The sequence below is a fragment of the Lytechinus variegatus genome, chromosome 3 (genome assembly GCF_018143015.1).
Source record: "Lytechinus variegatus isolate NC3 chromosome 3, Lvar_3.0, whole genome shotgun sequence".
Taxonomy (NCBI): domain Eukaryota; kingdom Metazoa; phylum Echinodermata; class Echinoidea; order Temnopleuroida; family Toxopneustidae; genus Lytechinus; species Lytechinus variegatus.
In genome coordinates, this window is record NC_054742.1 from 60,210,319 (window position 1) to 60,234,884 (window position 24,566).

Sequence of the window (24,566 nt, forward strand, 5' to 3'; positions counted from 1 at the left end):
ATCCATCTCATATTAAGTACGATAATTCATTTTAAGACACATACCGGTTGCTTGTTAACAGAGAAGATAGAGTATCCTCCTTTTGGAGCAGCAAGCTTTGAGATACTTTTTACTTCCTAAAACTTACATCAACCACTTTAGAAGTGTGTTTTGTTTGAAGACAGTATTCCTCGATCTAAAACGGTGTTATGCAGTAATTCTTAAATGGTTTATCAGAACATTTCAACGTATTACACGATTTATTCAACTTTCCTATAAAGAATTAGTTGTCAGCTTGTATGCCACACTCGACCTCGGTGAGGTAAACTTATTCCCTTTTTTGAACGGCATGACAGCACAGATATGTGCACTGTAATGACCCAATATCATTGATATTATCACCGATAAAGTCAAATTATTCACTTCTCCGGCCATCATCACTTTATTTCTCCCCCATTGAAAATGATGATTAAAGTAAAATAAATTGTCAGATCAATACCTCTTCACAAGCCAATGTCTCTTTGTCTTCTGTCTTGATGTACTCAGATACAGGAGAGGTTCCGGTGTCCTATAAGAAGTACACGAGGTCAACATCTTCATTAGATAGCTCTGAAGTTTGATTGCAGATCAGCTAAAACTTCTCATGAATTTACCAATGCGTGAACCGTTTTGCACATAATCTAGTTGTTTTATATACCATGTATATGTTTTATTTGATACAAAGATACAACATTTATTTGTAGGAGTAAAATATTTTTCCAGCAAAATCACACACACACACAACCCCCCCCAAAAAAAAAATAATTAAAAAGTAATGGAAAAAAAACTTTTACTTTATTTGAAACTATTTATTCTCTAAACATGTAAAGGTACTCACCGGTTGTTTCTGGACGGAGAATATAGAGAACCCTCCCTTGGGAACAGAAGCCTATTAAAAATGAGAAGGAAAATGAATAATTCTTCACTCATCCAGGCATGTTGTTACTATTCGATTGATTAAAACAAAACTTCATCTTTGGCTGAAAGAGTTGAACACATTTGCAACTAATGTTGATGATGGGGGTATGAAGTTATTAACAATCAAACAATAAAGGTATGAAAGATTGTTGGGCACGCAAGTAGTTTTTATTTCCATATCTTTATTCAACATTCTCTTACAACTTACCGTGGAGATCTCAACTGCCGCACCGTCATCCTTCGGATATTGTTTCTGACCGGTTGGTGACCCAGCAGGAGTGATCTTCATCGACTGCCTAGCCACTACGGAAGGCATGGAAACAAATACCGAGGACGTTGCAGGTGTCTGTTTCTGGAAAGTACCAGATACTTTTGGTATAACCTGTGATGGTGTTCGGTATGCTGGGTCAACAGGAGCAGACACGGTTGGTATCTCCGGTGATGGTGTTCGGTATGATAGGTCAACAGTAGCAGACACGGTTGGTATCTCCGGTAAGGATGGTCGGAGAAGGACAGCCAGGCACTCTTCCGATGGTGCGTTGAAAGGCAACTGAATTAAGAAGAAAACGAATTTCATATAACACTCAAGAAAATCTCTTCATTTGCCTTTATTAGGGATCTGATTCCTTGTCTGCATACATAATTAATTCGGTATATCGTTAAGTGGCATGCTAGTTCCAATACAAAGATTAATTTCTTACTTTTGAGAGGTTATCCACATTAACATGAAGAAAAGTTGATTTCGTTATTTTGATATTTTTTAATTCATGTTATCTACCTTGATAATGATAATAAATGCATATTAGAATCCATGAACCGATCAAAGACCTACCACTGGTGTTTGGAAGTGCTGGGGTCCTTCAGGGATAGTCAATGTCGTTCCAATTCTGATATCCGATTTCTTTCCAGTTTGGAAAATGGAATAGAAGTCCTTCGATGGAATATAGAGATCTTCTACGTCCCCATCGATATCACGGAATGAAACCTATAGATAAAAAAAAATAAGTCACAAACATGCTAATATATAGGCCTACATGTGTATATTCTTTCATTACGCTTTGGTTTATTCTTTTTTATTTCAACAGAAAAGTATTAATAATTTTCTCAAGATTTCTCTTCAAGTCTTCAACATATATATTCAAGAAAGGTTTATACAGGCCTTGACAAAGGTATGTAGAACTAGGAATTCATTTAAACACAATACATCAGTTTATGATTCGTAGATACTTGATGTTATGTGAATATCAGAAATATTAAAAACAAATAACGATATGTATCAGTCTTTATACCTTGCCTGCTCGCAGATGGAAAGGGAACCGTTTATTAAGACGGTCCGGTCGCGTTATGTACAGGAAATAGGCATGTCCAGTAAAACACAAAGCCAGGTCGATCCCATTCCAGATATTAGGACTGTAATGAAAATGAAATCCAATTTAATTTAATTCAGGTCAAATTGTTATAAACATGAATTATTTGTAATACTGCATAGATATTTCGGTCGAGGTTCAAGCATTTGCATACTTGCGTAATGGCGTTTTATCACTGTATGTGATTATGAATAAAAAGGTCAACTATTGAAGCACATAGCTTGGAATATTTTTTTTAATAAAGTGACAGAATGGAAGATCCCCGAGCTTTACCTAACATATCACAATTCGGTGTGCACACCTGCTTCCAAATATTTTAATGAAGAATATAACCTAGGCCTATACTTTCCATTTAGGAATTAAGTTCTCCAAAAATAGGTCGATATCCAGGATAGCTCCCCCTGTCATATTATTCTACTATTCAAGTTAATCCATTTTATTTTTTGTGTGCAGAAAGTCATTTTAAAAAAACATCCTGACCCTGATTCTCGAAGAAAGCGATACGATTTAGGTTTTGAATCGATCAGTTTCTAATGAAAACAGAAGATCGTTAACTTCAGTGTTTTTTAAGAAGATTACCTGCCTACTGATATTTAAGTGATACATATTCTTTATATTTAATGCGATAGATAAAAACTAAAATTATACAATACCTTTTCAGAACTGGGTAGACGTACAGGTATAGAAGTCGATAGGTAGGTTCAGCTACAAACCAAACACTAAAGAAGATAGTGAATGGTAAATAGAAGGGCACCTTTCTTGGGTGGTTCTTGATCGTCACGATACAGCCGTATACGAAAATGATAGCACCTGATAATACAGAGAGATGAGAGAGAGAGAGAGGGGGGGGGGGGGACACAACCTGTTATAAATTTCATATTGGTGAATAATAGAAGCGGGTAATAATGTACCATAAAGCGCTTAGAGACTCTTTACACTTACTTATCAGATATCTAGTGAAAAAAAAATATTCCTGATATATTTCCATTAGGCCTATTAATTTTTGTGCGGTTGGTCCACTTGGCTTATAATCTGTAAAAGCTATATAAATTATACGTATTATTATTAACATTAACAATGCGTCATTTTCTGAAACTTGCCCCCCCCCCCCCACCAATATAAAAAGGAAGAGACCAGTGCTTTTCAGCCAATCAAATCAAACACTTTTCAAGTAGCTTACTAATATAACCCATATAGAGTTGATTTAGTTACAAGTGCGAACATTATCATGAAAGAGTACGATTTATTTCAAGACTAATGAATCTTGATATCAATCAACATTTCTTACCAGTAAACTTTAGGCCAATCAAACCGCTTGCTGATAGTGACGTCATACTAACAATGATGTCTTGGGGGTCCAGGAGCACACGTTGGTCAAAGAAGACGATGGTGTAGAAGGTCAAGTAGATGAAACCAAAGCATATCGTCTTCACTGTTCCAGGAAGGCTAATCTGAGCTCTGTAGAAAGGAATCGAGAAATCATAGTCACGCTTTATCATCATCATCATCGTCTTCGAAATAATTATCATCATTATGATCATCATCATTATCACTTTATAATATAAACTTAATTCACGTCTAATTGTTTCGACATTGTGTGAGGTAGTACTTACCTGGTGATAGAGAACCCCTTTGACACAAGCAGCAGAACACACACAAAGAAAACCGTAGACAGCCACGAGAAAACCTCAGCTGAAATAATTAACAGAAGTAAAACATATGAAATCAATAAAGTTTTCATTTTATTCTATGATATTGAGAACACGATTACTCGACCATTTCAATCTGCCCATTATCATCAATAAAACTGTTACCATATTGTATTACACTTTTGCTCATCATATTATTTACGTGTTTTGGGTTAAGAAAGTACATGTATTAGCCTATGCGTCAATAAATTGGTTGTTTTGGGGGAGATTACAAATTGAGGATTTTAAGACTGGGGATGTTGTCATTATTCAAATATTCTGCAAATTACCAGCGTCTTGCATCTTAGTCATTTCAAGTCCGGTCCGGGCAAACCTCGATAAATCGATGTTTAGGAGTAGAAGACACACTGTCTTGAAGAACAGACTGCTATAGAATAACCGATAGGTTAGGTGCAGGAGTTTCCTCAGCGACAAGACGTCTAAAATAAAATTAAAACAACATTAAATCCTAAATAGAAGTGTTTAAAAAAGATATTTGATACATTTCAATGTCAGATATTCTATTTTCTTCTTTAAAATGATGTTAAAGTAGGTGCTTTTAAAAAAGGAAAGAAAAAACTTTTGACATAAAAGAAAAATAGAAAAATGCCTCCGTATATTTATAAATGTTCCAGATAATTAAAAACTTTGAAAATGAAAAACAAATTCTCAAGGTTCAGTAAAAGAATATATATATAAAACTTCAACGAGATGAATGAATTATAGTTAGCATGATTAATAAATAACGGATTGAAAATTATAAACTTACATCTGAATCGAGTAGCCACAATAGTCATCACCACGTATCCAAGAAAGAAGGCCAAGTCAGTCTCCATCATGACTAAAGGGATGGTACAAATTCAGAAATATAATCTATATATATTATATTATAATTATTAATATGTTATAATTAATTTTTCATTTCTTTTAAAGATGATTATATACATGTACATCCAAATGAACCTCGAGCAATCAATCGACGATACACCTACCAAGCTATTAATATGTCTATTCGGTAGCTGTTTACGTTGATATCCTTTTCGGTAATTAGGATTATCCTATCAAATCTAAACCAAAATCAAACCTGTGGCTTTTCTTTTTCTTGTCATGCTGATTACTAAGCTTGTTATGTTTCCATTCCTGTGTACTATGTTAATTTTAAGTATCATTACACAGAAGCTTACATTTCTGATTTTCAGCGAATTCTTTTAGACGATTGTTTCCATTTGTCATGTGCAAAGAAAACGAGACATTCCTTAACCCTTTCCGGTTGGATCGGCAATTAGTCAGGTGAACAAAATAGTACTGTGGGCGCTGTCGGGATTCGAAGTCGATGGTACCTTGACAAACCAGCCACTGGATAAGAGAGTAAAAAATATGTTAAATTATTCATTATTCAGTAAGAATCCAAAATTATAATGGAAATAACAACCTACTGAAAAAAAATACGGTCTTCCTTTATATGTCCCGTCACAATGGTGTCGTTATGGATTGATTTGAAAAGGACGATAAGTAAGAACTATATATCACGACAATTATTTGTACAACTATTACAACTCGCACTACTACTACTACTACTACTACTACTACTACTACTACTACTACTACTACTACTACTACTACTACTACTACTACTACTACTACTATACTACTACTACTACTACTACTACTACTACTACTACTACTACTACTACTACTACTACTACTACTACTACTACTACTACTACTACTACTACTACTACTATATGATAATACGGTAATGATAAGATAGGGCCTAAATTGTCTATGTGTTCTTTCTCAATTGAGCATCATTTCCTTTTTAACACAATAGAGTACAATTCTTACCAAAGATATGTTACCTAATGAAATTCACTCAAATTTTAAGAGTGTAACGCCGTTTACTCACTTTGAAACCATTGTCATCAGTAGTCACATGACAAACAGGATCAAGACCAGTCAATTTGATTTTAAAATCAAGATCTTTAACCCTATCGATCTTCCCCCGACAGGTCTATAAGAAAAGAAAAGAAAAACAGTGTAAAAAGAGAATCGTTTTTTTAATGGTAGCAGTAATATTTCCGGCCTAATTTTACATTGAAAATATAATGCAACGTTTACGAAAGATCCAAATAAATTAGATGAAATAAGATCTAGTATAAGTTGTCTGCAATTTACAGTATATACATAATACTTAAAAACCCATTAAAACATTCTGATTTTTTTTTGGGGGGGGGGGCAAGTTGTAAGATATTTTACTTAAACGGTTTATCGAACAGTTTGCTGCAACGCGTTTTTTTTTCTATTACGGGTTGACCATAAAATATGTAAGTAAACGATGATTGTTTCATGGTTTTTCCGTTTGAAAATGTGATATTTTTTCACAACTAGACATTCGTGTAACCTTTCCAAGAGAAAAGGAGGGTATAAAAATTGTCTCCAACAACAAAAATAACAGGTCCGTATACCGACTCTTGTTAATCCTTATAAGTATGTAAAGAAGAAAAAGAAGTTAAGGAAACACTAAGCTCAAACAGACAGCTTTAGAGCCTAATGCAATAGTTATACTGTTTTACCATTGTACACAGGTAAAATATACAATCAATCAAAGTGTTAAGAATTCTTTTTTAACCAAAAAACAAACAAACAAATTAAAAGATTAATTACCAGTCTATCTTCGTTCGGTCGTATGCTTCCCCACTGTCCATAACTTTCATCGAATATGACGAGACGATAGCAGCATTGGTCCTGTGAATAAAAATGATATAATTTCATAAATATGAAATATCAAAACAATTTGTAATAAGAATATATACAATATGAATTTAGTAATTTCACCATTCCTCGGTTGGTGTTGAATCGAATATGACGAGTCGATGACATTATTGGTCCGATAAAGACGTTATATTTTCATTATGAAATGGTGAAACAATTTATCATGAAAAAATGATAAATAATAGATAATTGGCGATTATACCATTCCTCGGTTGATTTTAAATGTTTGATTAACCTGTAGAACATTTAATATACAAACTTAAGATATACGTAAGTCAAAATAGGACAATTAATTTGCAATTATCAACTCAAGGCTGTAATTCTATTAAAATGAATATATCTATCAAAAATAAATATATTTAAATTTATAATCAAAATACAGTCTCCAGTGAATGTTATTCGATCTATTCCAATTTTGAGACCATGAATCTAAAATCGAGATTAATCCAGTATTCATTTTTGAAAAGGAGATTACTTACAGCAGGATACATAATTGTAAAGTTTAGAACGTTGTCTTCACTGTTTCGGAAGTAAAAACTGTCCATGAAGGCAATGTCCTATTGGTTATTGGGGGGGGGGGGAGAAAAGGGGAGAGAGGGTAAATATCAAAGAGCGTATAAAATTCTATGCAGAAGAGAAAATGTTTTAAAAATCGATAATTTTCTATTTAAAACACTGATACACGACTGTATATTATAGACCCTACTGTAAATGTAAATGGGGTAGGTTTCATTATGAGATTATGTTATTTTCAATTCGATACTTTCCAAATATATTTTGTGTTAAATTGCATTATTCACCTTCTTTCTTTTATATCAAAATACATTACAATTATTTACACTTTAGTTTCTGCTTTTTAACCTAATGCTTTACATATCGATCGATTCGTTATTGTATATTTTTGTCTCATTCTCTACATTATCTCATTATTTTTATTTACAATTATATTCTTATTAACTCATTAAGATTTTCATTAAGAGTTTGTCTCTTGGAATTTCTTCAAATAATTTAATAATACGAAAAGTATATATATTTAAAAAAAGGCCGGGTAGGCCTATTCCTGGCTACTTAAACATTCTTAGTAAGAAAGTATTATAGTCAATGTATGTATGTTTGTCTAACCAGAATTTAAGTCGAAAAAAGTGGCATTTTCATGAATTCTACGTGCAATCAATAATATCTACGATTTAGATTCCGGGTTTAGGTTACACAAGGGTACAATACAATAAAAAAAATTATCATCAGCTTTTTTTTTAATAATTCTTTTGAAATCACGTTTTGTGAAATCACACATCAAGTAACATTATCATTATCATTATTAAATCCAACCAGAGAGGATTGTTTTTTTGTTTTGTTATTTCCTATCATAAGTGTCCAGACAAGCATCTAAACTCATCCTAGTATTCAGAACGAGCATCCTATCAAACTCCAAACCACCCCCTTCCCTTCTTCTTTAATCACCCCTCTATTTCTCTTGTAACTCACCTGTTCCGTAGAGATTTCCCCACGTGTGAATTTGGCATCTGCATTGCCCGAAACGAGCAAAATGCAGGCCAAAACCAGCACGAAGAATTTTCCAAGTTCCATAGTTGATCTTCCGGTAAATCAGCTTTATTCACTTGATTTTCTAGCGAATTTACATGCTAAATTCAACGTTTGTTCCGATCGATGAGAAGCTTGAAAAAATGTGATTAGTTGGTAGCAACGCATTGACTAAAAATTAGCTGATGACGCATGCGCGTAAAGGGAGTGACGCAACAATGCACGCGCTTGCATAAAAAAATAGTGATGGGATGGGCGGTGACCGCTAATAACATCACTTTGGTGTGGTATTTACAAGCGATATATAGATAACCCTTAAATCTATATTAATTTATATGTTATTAAATTAATAAATCAATTTAATTTTTTGGGGGACATGTGTTTTAGTACCTATTTTTTTTTTTAAACAGATGGCCACTCCTGGGCATGAAACTCTCTTATTAAACTCGGGTTCATCTTCGTGATATCATTATCAAAATTTTAAGTTATTCTGTACGTATCATTTTTTTTTCATTCATCATTTTTGCTTAACCAGACTCAAATGTCGATCTGTGTAGGCAACATTTCGACGACCTTCTCATCACCGGAGACTGGTCATCTCTCTCTCTCTCTCTTTCTACAATAATAACATTCTTGCATAGATGTTATTCATTGTCAACTGTATTTAAAATGCGATAGAAAATCGGTGCCCCGTTTTATGGGGCGCCGATTATTCAGTTGCCTATTTAATGGTACACGATAAATATCCGGCCATTCAATCTCACACTTGATATAAAAGATTGGTCAAAGTTACCAAAGTGTTGGTTGATTTGATTGTGTTTGGCCGAGACAAATCGACCAATTTATTATTGAAGGCCTCCTCACACCTTACCGAATCGCCTGAAATATGCCTTGCGATGGCTGGCGAAATGCATTTTTTAAAATCGTTTTCAATGGTAACTGATCATATACCCTTCGTGTTTTGGTTCTTACATCTGAATTAACAGCTGTGATTATTCAAATTCGCGCGGAAATTTTGAACATGTTTGAAATTTCCCGACGAATTGAAAAATCGTTGGTCATCTGCTTGAATTCGCATCTCTTATTTAGTCTGTGGTAATCGTTCGTTCGTGTGTTATTGTCGCACATAGTCCCTCATCGCGCTTTTGCCAAAGTGGACCGATCTCGAAATAACCCTTAACGAAGCAACACGATGACACAAACGTACAAGAACGCTAGATCTATTCCCTCGTCTCCGTCTTATTCACTCAAAGAGGTGAATCGAAAAATCAATATCCTTCGCTTGTCATATTTATCCTTCTGGATTTTATTTTATTCGCGATCATTTCGTGCATTTTTCCCCATCCGTCACCCTTCGTCCGCCTGCATTCGTTCAGGTGTGAGGGAGCTTTAAAGAGATGCAAATTCAAACAAAATGATGACCAACGAATTTTCAATTCGTCGGTAAATTTTAAACATGCTCAAAATTTCCGCGCGAATTTGTATAATCGCAGCTGTTAGCTTATAAAATGTACGAACCCAAACACGATTTTCAAAATAATGCCTTTCGCCAGCCATCGCAAGGCATGCATATTTCAGGCTATTCGGTGAGGTGTGAGGGGCCTTTACGATCAGTTACCATTGAAAACGATTTAAAAAAAATGCCTTTCGCCAGCCATCGCAAGGTGTATTTCAGGCAAGTCGGTTAGGTGTGAGGGGGCCTTTAAGAACTAGCATATTTTCGCATCATATTGACAATTTTTCATCGGTCGGACATACATTAAATCAATAACAGATCGGCTATTTCGATCTAATTTTTTTTATGCCACTTAAGGGCGCCAATCCGTGTATTCAAGTAATTCACCCAGAGCCTTCACCCCACCCCTGGATTGAGTGCAGCAAAATATGGATCTTATTCTCACAGATGTATTCTTCAACAAATTGACTGGTCAGTATCAAGTGTGTGAGTGTGATGAGTATGCGACCGAGGGAAATATATTGAGTTTGTGTGTGACGATCCATGCATATTTTATCACGGGATTCACAAGGTTCCATGGTCCTTTAAAAATGAAATTGATCTGAATCATGTGACCTGTCAGCTGATCGCCATGACGTCATCATCGATATAGGCCTAGACTAGATGTTTCCATCTCCAAGGAATGATTTATGTTCCTTGAAGAGACATTTTGACATTAGTATTTTCAGTTGCTGAGTGAGGTGATAAAATTTATTGGCATGCATTTGTTATGTTCAGGGGGGGGGGGTCACAACATAAACAAACGCAAACAAAATATATTCGAGTGGGTATGGCCACAGAGTGTATTGATCAGATTTTATAGGAACACCAGGAGGAGCATTTCATGACTAGGTTTTGTCACGAGGGCATAGGCTGGTTTGAGCATGGGAGGTGGATAATCTGTGGAGTTGGAACTAAATAATAGGGGGGGGGGTGCACTTCATTGGGAGGTTGACCTAAAGTTTGGAAAATCAACTGTTCGGAAAGCAGAAGGGATAAAAATTTCGTTATGCTTGCCAGTTTCGGAACTCCTCTGCCTCAGTGCATGCTCGTGCGCCCAGGGCTCCCCAGCCATTATGACGCCCTCGGCAAACAATTAAGTGCACCCGACTGCCCTAATCCATTTTTTTTTAAAATTAAGTGGCCATATAGCGTTTTTGAATGCCTCAGATAATTACAATCATTCGACACTGCCCTCTACATTCGTTCTTAGACTAATTGCAGCACAGTTCTCCATGGGAGAATCAGTGGAGTCTAATATTTTGAGGGGGTGAACATGGTGTATCGGGCAAAATTAAGATTTTCTTCTTATTTTGGAACAAAAATGTAATTCTGATATTCAGAAAATGATATCATATTTTACTGCTTTTTCCCTTTCTCCCTATAATTATGGATAACAAAGGAACAACAATGGAGAAGATACAGCTATTAAATATTTTTTTGAATGAAAATCTTAATTGTTTTGATAGATTTTACTCAATTTTCAGATTTAAAACAATATTTTACCACTTATTCTGAAGTTTATTTCTTTTCCTCCTTTTTTATTGGTCATTGGACAAATGGGAAGGGGGTAGAAGTGCCCCCAGTCAGCCCATCTATGGCAGTGACTGCCTCCATCTGATTCATTTAGTCTGTACTTTTTTATTCATTTATTTCTCTCGTTTGGAAAACAACTTATCTAGAAGAAATCTATTACAATGTAGCAAAGAATGGTTATACGGATATAAAACACTGAATACTGATGCACATAACACTCACCCACCCCCACACTCACACACACAGACAGCGGAGGATCCAGGATTTTCCAAAAGGAGGGGCACTTTCATTGAGAGAAATCTGACAAGCAAGCAAGCAAAAAAGGGCCTTCGTTTGCAAGCATGATGTTTCTATCTCAATTATACTTAATGGCTGTCAGGGGGGGACGGGCCGGATGTGCCCCTCCCTCACTTGGATCAGTCACTGTACACACACACACACTGGTTCGCTATACGAGCATACTGGTCACACGGGCCTAATTATAACTGGCAGGCAAAAAATATTCATTCGACCCAACCCATTCTCAATTTTTAAAGTTTATATTGCTGATTGACAAAAATGAATGAAGATGATTGACAATCTAACACTGATTCTAGGCAGGGTACCTACTGAACTTCCTTTTTCCAAATTGGAAAGATACATCACTACTTTGGAACTATTGTTTTCACTGGCGGAAGAATTAGGGCCATTTTACTCTCTCAAGTGATGAATTTGATCCTGTCAGGTGTAGTCTTCATAAATGCCGATTTATTTTTAAAATGAGCCGGTCGAGGTATCCTTTTCTAGTCAGATATGGAATGTCAGATATATATCCTGGTCACTGGTAGTAAACATTCAACCCTCGAATTTCTTCCTTATTTTTATAATTTTTTCTAGTGCAACTTTAACACACAAGTCTATGGGAAATGTATTAGGCATGTGATACCTACTGCGAATATCTTGAGAAAAAAACCCGGCTGTAACAAGGATTATTTTTTCATAATTTTATTGAGAGCTAGACTAACAAAGTGACATAGTATTTTTTAATATAGGCCTATTGTTATGCGTAGCTGGTGCATATTTTTACAGGTTAGAATCAACATAGTAAAGTGGTTTTTTTTAAAGTATTTCAAATGAGGCGTGGATTGTTTCAGCAAATAAATATTTCGTTATTTCAGGTATAAACTGCGTTTATTTTTTACTTTTTTATTTAAGTACTTCAATACTGAATCGATTTCCTTGGCAGATATATCGTTGAAAATTTTTAAAGGCCCAAAAGTATCCGTTTATTTCTCAGTCCTTATCGCATGGTTGAAGCAATTAGTTCCAGTCAATATTCTATTTTTGCAGGTTTGTTTCATGATCCAAATTATCCCGTTGTTTCTTATTGAAGAATATTTCAAGTCAGTTGAAGGTTTGTTTATGACCCAAAAGTATCCGGTTTGTTTTGAAGTCGTTATCGTATAGTTGAAGCGATCTGTTCCTATTCTGCCTTCGCAGGCTTGTTCTTGTGCCTGCGTGCGAGCTTTAGGAATCGTTTGAGCTTCTTCTTCTTTGTCTTCGGATCCATTGCCTAAGGAAAGGAAAGAGATGAAAAGAAATACATATATATATATTTAGGATTTTGCATGGTTCATGCATTAAGTGCATGAAAGACCGACATGTCATGATGCGTTATCTATTCATCATTGGCATTGTATGTTCATAAGTATTTAAATCCCTTGTGGAGTTAAGGTCTTAATGACCTCTATCGATTACAATATTTTGGGTTTAATTCAACTTACAATTTAAACAGGTAATGGAATGTACCGTTCGGAGTCAGAACATACGAGTAAAGAAAGGAATTAAAATGAAATCACCCTAATAATTAGAGTCAGATTGTTTAATTACCATTTGTTGGTTATCAGAAGAGGTGTCCGAAATCATTCCCAGGGTGGTTGGTTTTGGAAATCGTCTCTGGGAAGGCTCCTTCCTGGTCTTTTTAGAAGGCTAGAGAGAGAGAGAGAGAGGTTAAAATAGAAAAGTTAAGTTCCGAGATTCTTTGACAAATCTAACGCATATTATATCATTTTTAAATTAACAAAACAAAAGTGTTATCGTTCAAGCCAGTAAATATTTCTTTTTTAATCAATGGAAGTATTAAAAGTAAGATTGCAGGAATCCATGAAATGAAAGGTTGATTTTAAAAGTATCGTATCACCTTTGAAAAATCCCCTCCATTAACAGCAGGAGCAGTGATGATGTCTTCAGATCTTGAAGCATCATTATCTGGCTCTTTTGGACAAGATGGACGTCCATGATCTGTTTCGAAGAGATTATTCTCAAATTCTTCTCCTTGGCCGACGTTGGTGAGAAGGTCATTTAGCTGCTTTAGGGGCTCGGTGGTCCAGTTTTGGATCTTTGGACGAGGGACCGGTAATTCCCGCTTCAATTGATCACCAAGATGTCCAGTATTCTTGATCTCGAGCACATCATTTGTTGCCAAAGAAGACTGCTTTGGTGCGGCGACCGTGATGTCATCAGAAAGATATTTGATATCTGGAATGGCCTCGGTTGTAGCATCAAGGACTTTCTGGATTCGAGCAGCAGAAACCACATTGGCCCTGTTTTTAAGAGGCTCACTGGTGGTCCTCACGGTAATCAAGCGTGCCTTGCCCGATGCATCGGTCGAACTGGCATTCCTGACAGCCTGGTTGGCAGATCTGGATTCCCTGGTAGAAGTGATGTTTAGGTAAGGCTCATTCAGTGGTTTAACATTGATGACCCTTACGTTGGAATGCCGCCGTTATTCTGGCTTTGGATGTCAGTATCGGATTCAGATTCCTCAGGAGTCATTATCTGCAAGGTAGGCTCTTGAGCTGGTAGAACATTAATGATCCTCGCTTTAGAAGCTACGCCGTTGGCCTGGCTTATGCTATCTGCGTAACATCGGGATTCATCAATGTCTTTGTCTTGGTTAGAGTCATCTACTGGTCTGATAACGATCTGTTTCAGATTCTCAGCAACTCTGGCCTCAAGCACCTTCTCATCAGACACCGAGTCCCAATAAGCCTTAGTCTTCAAAGGCTCTTGACTGGGTTGGGTCAGTTGGACATCAGATCTGGATCCTTTGGTAGTCTTCGGAGAAGATGACGCAGTTGATTCGATGGATGGTGTGATCTTTGGCAAGAAGCTGAAGTCGTTGTTACGACTGGGTTGTTCCTATTACAAGAAACCAATTGAATATCATAAGTTGTTAATGTTAAATTCATATCTTCCATAGTTGTTATGAATATCCTGCACGTTCATGCAAAATTACATTTCTGGTAAAGTAATTGAACTCAATCATGCAAAAGCCCCTGAATTATGATTGAAAAATCAACAGTAACGGAGGAGATACTACTACTTATTATTTACAAAACTTAAACTAAAACTGAAAACTGCGCAGACCAAACATAATCTTGGTACATCCGCTCAAATAGATTAAAGGAAACGCAGGGAAACCTAAAATATATTGACGCCGTATTCAATTTGCAACATTGGTTGCGTACCTTATTCACAGAGGTGTACTTCTCTGTCTGATCTGTCACATCCATGCAAGAATTCTTGTGCGAAGTCAGGGTTTTCCTGATTAAATGAGACCAAGTAAAGTATATTACATTACAATAACAATTTAAAAGGAACAACAAATATTCATTTATGGGAAGTAAAAAATTAAAAAAAGGTACAAATCACATAATGTTCAGTATAAACCGGTGTGTTGGCGCAGTTGGTAGAGCGTCCGTCTCACAGCCGGGAGGTCGGGGGTTCAAACCCCGGGCGCTTCAGACCAAAAGAAGTTAAAAGATGGGAGTTGCTGCTACCCTGTTTGGCGTTCAACTATTAAAGGGATAGGGCCTCGCCGATCTGGCGCTGCACAGCGGCTGCCAGGCCCACCATCAATTGGGCAAAGCAAATTTTCGGAGTATTTCATTTCACGTCTTTTTCGAATGTCTAATTTTTTTAATTTTTATAAGTCACAAACGGGCTAATTAAACTTCTTTTAAACTGTGATAATAGTTTTCATTATCGAGATTCCAAATCCATCTCATACTAACTGTGATAATTCATTTTGAGACACGTACCGGTTGCTTGTTGACTGAGAAGATAGAATATCCTCCTTTTGGAGCAGCAAGCTTTGAGATAAAGAAAAAAAAGTAAAAGTTAACTATTTACCTCATAAAAGCTATATCAATCACTTCAAGTATAAAGATATTCCTCGATCTAAAACGATGTTTTGTTGCAGTAATTCTTAAATGGTCTATCACATTTCAACGCATTTAACGATTTATTCCAATTTCGTATATTCTTGCATGCCACACTCGACCAAGGTAAGGTAAACTGATACCATTTTGAATGCCATGACAGTATCGTATCTGACAGATTTGTGCGGTGTAATGACTCACTAGTATTCATTTTATTACTGATAAATCAAATTTTCACTACACAAACAATCAACACTTTGTTTTGGCATCGAATATGATGATTAAAGTAAAATACATGTTACGATAAATACCTTCTCTTCACGGTCCAAAGTATCTTTGTCTTCTGTCTTGATGTACTCAGATACAGGAGACGTTCCGGTGTCCTGTAAGAAGTACATGAGGTTAACATCTTTATTAGATAGCTCTGAAGTTTAATTGCTGATGTAATGGAAGTTCTCATGAATTCTATTTTCATGATTTCTGAATTCACAATGTATGTACCGTTTTTGGACGTAATCTTGTTATTTTACATAATATTTATATATGTTTTATTTGACACATGTGAAACATGTAATTGTAGGACTAAAGCATTTTTTCTAGTTAATATTACACACAAAAAAATGATAAGAGTAATAATTTAAAAAACCGTTTACTTTATTTGAATTTATTTGTAATATTGTTATCTATACATCTAAGGGTACTCACCGGGTGTTTCTTAACGGAGAATATAGAGAATCCTCCCTTGGGAACAGAAGCCTATTTAAAAATAAGAGGCAAAATGAATAATTCTTCATTCATCCAGGCATGTTGTAACTATTCATTTGATTAAGACACAACTTCATCTGCGGCTGAAAGAGTTGAACCCATTTGCAACTGATGTCATTATTAAGGTATTAAGTAATTAACAATCATACAATACACGTATGATTGATTTTTGGCACACGAGAAGTTTTTATTTCCATATCTTTATTCAACAATCTCTTACAACTTACCGTGGAGATCTCAACTGCCACGCCGTCTTCGTTCGGAAATTGTTTCTGACCGGTTGGTGACCCAGTAGGAGTGATCTTCATCGACTGCCTAGCCACTACGGAAGGCATGGAAACAAATACCGAGGACGTCGCAGGTGTCTGTTTCTGGAAAGTACCACATACTTTTGGTATAACTGGTGATGGTGTTCGGTATGATAGGTCAACAGTAGCAGACACGGTTGGTATCTCCGGTAAGGATGGTCGAGAGAGGACAGCCAGGCACTCTTCCGATGGTGCGTTGAAAGGCAACTGAATTAAGGAGAAAACAATAAGAAAATCACTTTCATTTGTCTTTAATGGAGATCTGACTCGTATACATTTTATACATTAAAAAAAAATAATTCCGTTTATCGTTAAATGGCATGTCATGTTCCAATAAAAAATTAAATTCTTACTATTGAGACGTTGTCCACATTAACATAAAAAAAAGTTGATTTCATTTGATGTTGTTTTGGTTGTAATCATGCTATTTACCTTGATAATGATAATAAATGCATATTAGAATCTATGAACCGATCAAAGACCTACCACTGGTGTTTGGAAGTGCTGGGGTCCTTCAGGGATAGTCAATGTCGTTCCAGTTCTGATATCCGATTTCTTTCCAGTTTGGAAAATGGAATAGAAGTCCTTCGATGGAATATAGAGATCTTCTACGTCCTCATCAATATCACGGAATGAAACCTATGAATAAAAAAAGAATAAGTCACAAACATGCTAATATATAGGCCTACATGTGTATATTCTTTCATTATACGCTTTGGTTTATTCTTTTTTTTCAACGGAAAAGTATTAATAATTTTCTCAAGATTTCTCTTCAAGTCTTCAACATATATATTGAAGAAAGGTTTATACAGGCCTTGACAATGGTATGTAGAACTAGGAATTCATTTAAACACAATACATCAGTTTATGATTCGTAGATACTTGATGTTATGTGAATATCAGAAATATTAAAAACAAATAACGATATGTATCAGTCTTTATACCTTGCCTGCTCGCAGATGGAAAGGGAACCGTTTATTAAGACGGTCCGGTCGCGTTATGTACAGGAAATAGGCATGTCCAGTAAAACACAAAGCCAGGTCGATCCCATTCCAGATATTAGGACTGTAATGAAATGAAATGAGATTTAATTCAGGTCAAATTGTTATAAACATGAATTATTTGTAATACTGCATATTGATTTTTCGGTCGAGGTTCAAGCATTTGCATACTTGCGTAATGGCGTTTTATCACTGTAGCTGTGATTATGAAAAAAAATGTTCGAACTATTGAAGCACATAGCTTGGAATATTTTTTTTAATAAAGTGCAATGGGTGACAGAATGGAAGATCCCCGAGCTTTACCTGACATATCACAATTCGGTGTGCACACCTGCTTCCAAATAGTCCTATTTTATTGGAAATATATAACCTAGGCCTATACTTTCCATTTAGGAATTAAGTTCTCCAAAACAGGTCAATATCCAGGACAGCTCCCCGTGTCATATTATTCTACTATTCAAGTTAATCCATTTTATTTTGTGTGTGCAGAAAGTCATTTTAAAAAGACATCCTGACCCTGATTCTCGAAGAAAGCGATATGATTTAGGTTTTGAATCGATCAGTTTCTAATGAAAACAGAAGATCGTTAACTTCAGTGTTTTTTTAAGAAGATTACCTGCCTTCTGATATTTAAGTGATACATATTCTTTATATTTAATGCGATAGATAAAAACTAAAATTATACAATACCTTTTCAGAACTGGGTAGACGTACAAGTATAGAAGTCGATAGGTAGGCTCAGCTACAAACCAAACACTAAAGAAGATAGTGAATGGTAAATAGAAGGGCACCTTTCTTGGGTGGTTCTTGATCGTCACAATACAGCCGTATACGAAAATGATAGCACCTGATAATACAGAGAGAGAGAAAGAGAAAAGGGGGGGGGGGACACAACCTGTTGTAAATTTCATACTGGTAAATAATAGAAGCGGGTAATAAAAATGTACCATAAAGCGGTTAGAGACTCCTTAGACTTATCAGATATCAAGTGAAAAAAAATATTCCTGATATAAACCCATTGTTAACTTTTGTGCGGTTTGGTCCACTTGGCTTATAATCTGTAAAAGGAAACTATGAATTATGAAATACCTCATCTCATATGGGCACGTTTTCATAAAATGTTGTCAACATTAACAATGTTTCATTTTCTGACACTTGCCCCCCCATATAAAAAGGAAGAGACCAGTGCTTTTCAGCCAATCAAATCAAACACTTTTCAAGTATCTTACTAATATAACCCACATAGAGTTGATTTAGTTACAAGTGCGAACATTATCATGAAACAATACGATTTACTTCAGGACTTTAATGAATCTTGATATCAATCAACATTTCTTACCAGTAAACTTTAGGCCAATCAAACCGCTTGCTGATAGTGACGTCATACTAACAATGATGTCTTGGGGGTCCAGGAGCACACGTTGGTCAAAGAAGACGATAGTGTAGAAGGTCAAGTAGATGAAACCAAAGCATATCGTCTTCACTGTTCCAGGAAGGCTAATCTGAGCTCTGTAGAAAGGAATCGTGAAATCATAGTCATGCTTTATCATCGTCATCATCGTCTTCGTAATCATCATTATCATCATTATCACTGCATAATATAAACTTAATTCACGTCTATTTGTTTCGACATTGTGTGAGGTAGTACTTACCTGGTGATAGAGAACCCCTTTGACACAAGCAGCAGAACACACACAAAGAAAACCGTAGACAGCCACGAGAATACCTCAGCTGAAAAGAAATAACAGAAATAAAACATATGAAATCAATAAAGTTTTCATTTCATTCTATGATAGAACACAATTACTCGACCATTTCAATCTGCCCATTATCATCAATAAAACTGTTACCATATTGTATTACACTTTTGCTCATCATATTATTTACGTGTTTTGGGTTAAGAAAGTACATGTATTAGCCTATGCGTCAATAAATTGGTTGTTTTGGGGGAGATTACAAATTGAGGATTTTAAGACTGGGGATGTTGTCATTATTCAAATATTCTGCAAATTACCAGCGTCTTGCATCTTAGTCATTTCAAGTCCGGTCCGGGCAAACCTCGATAAATCGATGTTTAGGAGTAGAAGACACACTGTCTTGAAGAACAGACTGCTATAGAATAACCGATAGGTTAGGTGCAGGAGTTTCCTCAGCGACAAGACGTCTGAAATAAAAGTAAAACAACATTAATTCATAAATAGAAGAAAAAAATATTTGATAGATTTCAATGTCAAATATTTTATTTCCTCTTTAAAATGATGTTAAAATTAGGTGCTTTTTAAAAATTAATGAAAAAACTTTTGACATAAAAGAAAAATAGAAAAATGCCTCCGTATAGTTATAAATGTTCCAGATAATTAAAAAATTTGAAAGTGAAAAAAAAATTCTCAAGGTTCAGTGAAAGAAAAAATATATATATAATCAAAACTTCAACGAGATGAATGAATTATAGTTAGCATGATTAATAAATAACGGATTGAAAATTATAAACTTACATCTGAATCGAGTAGCCACAATAGTCATCACCACGTATCCAAGAAAGAAGGCCAAGTCAGTCTCCATCATGACTAAAGGGATGGTACAAATTAAGAAATATAATCTATATTATATTATAAGAGAAAATACATTAACTTAATTTGTATTTCTATTTAAGATGTTATATACATCCAAATGAACCTCGTGCAATCAATCGACGATACACCTACCAAGCTATTAATATGTCTATTCGGTAGCTGTTTACGTTGATATCCTTTTCGGTAATTAGGATTATCCTATCAAATCCAAACCAAAATCAAACCTGTGGCTTTTATTGTCATGCTGATAACTAAGCTTGTCATATTTCCATTCCTATGTACCATTTAATAAAAGAGATATGTTAATTTTAGGTATCATTACACAGAAGCTTACATTTCTGATTTTCAGCGAATTCTTTTAGACGATTGTTTCCATTTGTCATGTGCAAAGAAAACGAGACATTCCTTAACCCTTTCCGGTTGGATCGGCAATTAGTCAGGTGAACAAAATAGTACTGTGGGCGCTGTCGGGATTCGAAGTCGATGGTACCTTGACAAACCAGCCACTGGATAAGAGAGTAAAAAATATGTTAAATTATTCATTATTCAGTAAGTATCCAAAATTATAATGGAGATAACAACCTACTGAAATAAAAATAAAAAAAATGGTCTTCCTTTATATGTCCCGTCACAATGGTGTCGTTATGGATTGATTTGAAAAGGACGATAAGTAAGACCTATATATCACGACAATTATTTGTACAACTATTACAACTCGCACTACTACTACTACTGATAATAATTATTATTATTATTACTATACTACTACTACTACTATATCGTCGGCCTTATGCCAAAAGGGCCTTAACCCGATTTTAGGGGTTCTGAATATTTTATAATAAATTTAACACATTTCATGTAAAACTTAATAACTTAACACGTTTATCGAAATTGGCTTCAAAAGCAAAAAAAACGACCACAAACTTTTGATTATTAGAGAGGCCAAAACCTTTATAAACGCCATTATCTCGGAATGGCCAAAAGCAGTTAAGGCCCTTTTGGCATAAGGCCGACGATATGATAATACGGTAATGATAAAATAGGGCCTAAATTGACTATGTGTTCTTTCTCAATTGAGCATCATTTCCTTTTTAACACAATAGAGTACAATTCTTACCAAAGATATGTTACCTAATGAAATTCACTCAAATTTTAAGAGTGTAACGCCGTTTACTCACTTTGAAACCATTGTCATCAGTAGTCACATGACAAACAGGATCAAGACCAGTCAATTTGATTTTAAAATCAAGATCTTTAACCCTATCGATCTTCCCCCGACAGGTCTATAAGAAAAGAAAAGAAAAACAGTGTAAAAAGAGAATCGTTTTTTAATGGTAGCAGTAATATTTCCGGCCTAATTTTACATTGAAAATATAATGCAAAGTTTACGAAAGATCCAAATAAGTAAGATGAAATAAGATCTAGTATAAGTTGTCTGCAATTTACAGTATATACCTAGTACTTTAAAACCCATGAAAGCATTCTGATTTTTTTTTTGGGGGGGTGGGCAAGTTGTAAGATATTTTACTTATTTTTATCGAACAGTTTGCTGCAACGCGTTTTTTTTCTATTACGGGTTGACCATAAAATATGTAAGTAACCATGATTGTTTCATGGTTTTTCCGTTTGAAAATGTGATATTTTTTCACAACTAGACATTCGTGTAACCTTTCCAAGAGAAAAGGAGGGTATCAAAATTGTATCCAACAACAAAAATAACAGGTCCATATACCGACTCTTGTTAATCCTTATAAGTATGTAAAGAAGAAAAAGAAGTTAAGGAAACACTAAGCTCAAACAGACAGCTTTAGAGCCTAATGCAATAGTTATACTGTTTTACCATTGTACACAGGTAAAATATACAATCAATCAAAGTGTTAAGAATTCTTTTTTAACCAAAAAACAAACAAACAAATTAAAAGATTAATTACCAGTCTATCTTCGTTCGGTCGTATGCTTCCCCACTGTCCATAACTTTCATCGAATATGACGAGACGATAGCAGCATTGGTCCTGTGAATAAAAATGACATAATTTCATATGAAATATCAAAACAATAAGTAATAAGAATATATACAATATGAATTTAGTAATTTCACCATTCCTCGGTTGGTGTTGAATCGAATATGACGAGTCGATGACATTACTGGTCCGATAAAGACGTTATATTTTCATTATGAAATGGTAAAACAATTTATTTTTTAAAAAATGATAATAGTAAATTGGCGATTATACCATTCCTCGGTTGATTTTAAATGTTTGATTAACCTGTAGAACTTTTAACGTACAAACTTAAGATATACGTAAGTCAAAATGGGACAATTAATTTGCAATTATCAACTCAAGGCTGTAATAATATTAAAATAAAGATATCTATCAAAATTTAAATGATATTTAAATTCATTATCAAAATACAGTCTCCAGTTAATTTCATACGATCTATTCCAATTTTGAGACCATGAATCTAAAATTGAGATTAATCAAGTATTCTTTTTTGAAAAGGAGATTACTTACAGCAGGATACATGATTGTAAAGTTTAGAACGTTGTCTTCACTGTTTCGGAAGTAAAAAACTATCCATGAAGGCAATGTCCTATTGGTTAGGGGGGAGGGTAGAGAAAGAGGGAGAGAAGGTAAACATTAAAGAGCGTATAAAATTCTATGCAGAAGAGAAAATGTTTTAAAAATCGATATTTTTCTATTTAAAACACTAATACACGACTGTATATTATAGACCCTACTGTAAATGTAAATGGGGTAGGTTTAATTATGAGATTATGTTATTTTCAATCCGATACTTTCGAAATATATTTTGTGTTAAATTGCATTATTCACCTTCTTTCTTTCATATCAAAATACATTACAATTATTTACACTTTAGTTTCTGCTTAACATAATGTTTTACATTCTTTATTGTATTTTTGTCTCATTCTCTACATTATTTCATTATTTTTATTTACAATATTCTTATTAACTCATTAAGATTTTCATTAGGGGCTTGTCTCCTGGAATTTGTTCAAATAATTTAATAATACGAAAAATACATTTCAAAAAAAGGCCAGGTAGGCCTATTCCTGGCTACTTAAATATTCTTAGTAAGAAAGTATTATGTATGCATGTTTGTCTAAACAGAATTTAAGTCGAAAAAGTTGGCATTTTCATGAATTCTACGTGCAATCATTATTATTTACGATTTAGATTCCGGGTTTAGGTTATACAAGGGTACAATACAAGAAAAAAAACATCATCAGCTTTTTTTTCATAATTTTTTTAAATCACATTTTGTGAAATGACACATCAAGTCACATTATTATCATTATCATCATTAAATCCAACCAGAGAATATTGTTTTTTGTGGTTATTTCCTATCATAAGTGTCCAGACAAGCATCTAAACCCATCTTAGTATTCAGAAGGAGCATCCTACCAAACTCCAAACTACCCCCCCCCCCCTTCCCTTCTTCTTTAATCACCCCTCTATTTCTCTTGTAACTCACCTGTTCCGTAGAGATTTCCCCATGTGTGAATTTGGCATCTGCATTGCCCAAAACGAGCAAAATGCAGGCCAAAACCAGCACGAAGAATTTTCCAAGTTCCATAGTCGATCTTCCGGTAAATCAGCTTTATTCACTTGATTTTCTAGCGAATTTACATGCTAAATTCAACGTTTGTTCCGATCGATGAGAAGCTTGAAAAAATTGTGATTAGTTGTTAGCAACGCATTGACTAAAAATTAGCTGATGACGCATGCGCGTAAAGGGAGTGACGCAATAATGCACGCGCTTGCGTGAACCAAAAAATAGTGATGTGATGGGCGGTGACGGCTAGTAACATATATTAAAATCTATATTAAGTTATATGTGATTAAATTAATTAATTAATTAGTCAATTTAATTTTGGGGGGACATGTGTTTTAGTACCTATTTTATTTTCTTTAAACAGATCGGTTACTTATGCTCCTTAATTCACACCCCCTGGGGTAAGTGCAGCAACATATGTATTATATTTTGGGGGTGCACATCTTTGGGAGTTGGAACTAAAGTTTGGAAAATCAACTGTTGAAAGCAGAGGAAGGGATAACAATTTCGTAATGCTTGCCAGTTTCGGAACTCCTCTGCCTCAGTGGGAGGGTGCATACACTTGCACCCAGTGCACCCCCAGCCTATGCCCTTGTGTCAGACGTTTCATCTGCAAGTATTTTTTTCTCCGACAGTGACCCTGCCAGTCAAAGTCAAGGGAAGTTGTCAAATCCGACAAGTTATCAGAGAAAAATGAAACGCTTCTCTTGGTAAAGTGGCGCATCTTGGTATTATGACGCCCACGGCAAACAATTAAGTGCACCCGATTGCCCTTTTCCATTTTTCTTATAATATTAAGGGGTCA

The 24,566-nt window shown here is 35.1% G+C and overlaps 1 protein-coding gene and 3 long non-coding RNA genes across 4 annotated transcripts; all 4 read right to left on the bottom strand.

The window, feature by feature from the left end:
• Positions 1-483: 483 nt before the first annotated feature.
• Positions 484-1,346, bottom strand: LOC121412246. The gene is made up of 3 exons (XR_005969580.1): positions 1,145-1,346; positions 857-907; positions 484-547 (listed from the first exon to the last, which is right to left on the bottom strand). It is a non-coding gene; the product is annotated as an uncharacterized LOC121412246 (long non-coding RNA).
• A 1,095-nt stretch (positions 1,347-2,441) lies between these two features.
• Positions 2,442-4,416, bottom strand: LOC121412095 (transmembrane protein 145-like). The gene is made up of 5 exons (XM_041605003.1): positions 4,282-4,416; positions 3,917-3,995; positions 3,592-3,761; positions 2,957-3,113; positions 2,442-2,478 (listed from the first exon to the last, which is right to left on the bottom strand). The coding sequence occupies exons 1-5, from the start codon at positions 4,301-4,303 to the stop codon at positions 2,442-2,444; spliced, it is 465 nt and encodes a 154-aa protein (XP_041460937.1). The 5' UTR covers positions 4,304-4,416.
• A 344-nt stretch (positions 4,417-4,760) lies between these two features.
• LOC121412247 lies at positions 4,761-5,974 on the bottom strand. The gene is made up of 3 exons (XR_005969581.1): positions 5,898-5,974; positions 5,176-5,347; positions 4,761-4,832 (listed from the first exon to the last, which is right to left on the bottom strand). It is a non-coding gene; the product is annotated as an uncharacterized LOC121412247 (long non-coding RNA).
• A 14,133-nt stretch (positions 5,975-20,107) lies between these two features.
• Positions 20,108-21,440, bottom strand: LOC121412296. Its single transcript, XR_005969593.1, has 3 exons — positions 21,364-21,440; positions 20,520-20,691; positions 20,108-20,179 (listed from the first exon to the last, which is right to left on the bottom strand). It is a non-coding gene; the product is annotated as an uncharacterized LOC121412296 (long non-coding RNA).
• Between the last annotated feature and the right edge of the window lie 3,126 nt (positions 21,441-24,566).

Coding starts and splice junctions, on each gene's coding strand:
- LOC121412095 (XM_041605003.1), bottom strand. CDS start 4,303: ATGACTAAGATGCAAGACGCTG. Junction 3,762..3,916: donor AAGGGGTTCTCTATCACCAG/GTAAGTACTACC, acceptor TCCTTTCTACAG/AGCTCAGATTAGCCTTCCTG. Junction 2,479..2,956: donor GTCTACCCAGTTCTGAAAAG/GTATTGTATAAT, acceptor AATCACATACAG/TGATAAAACGCCATTACGCA.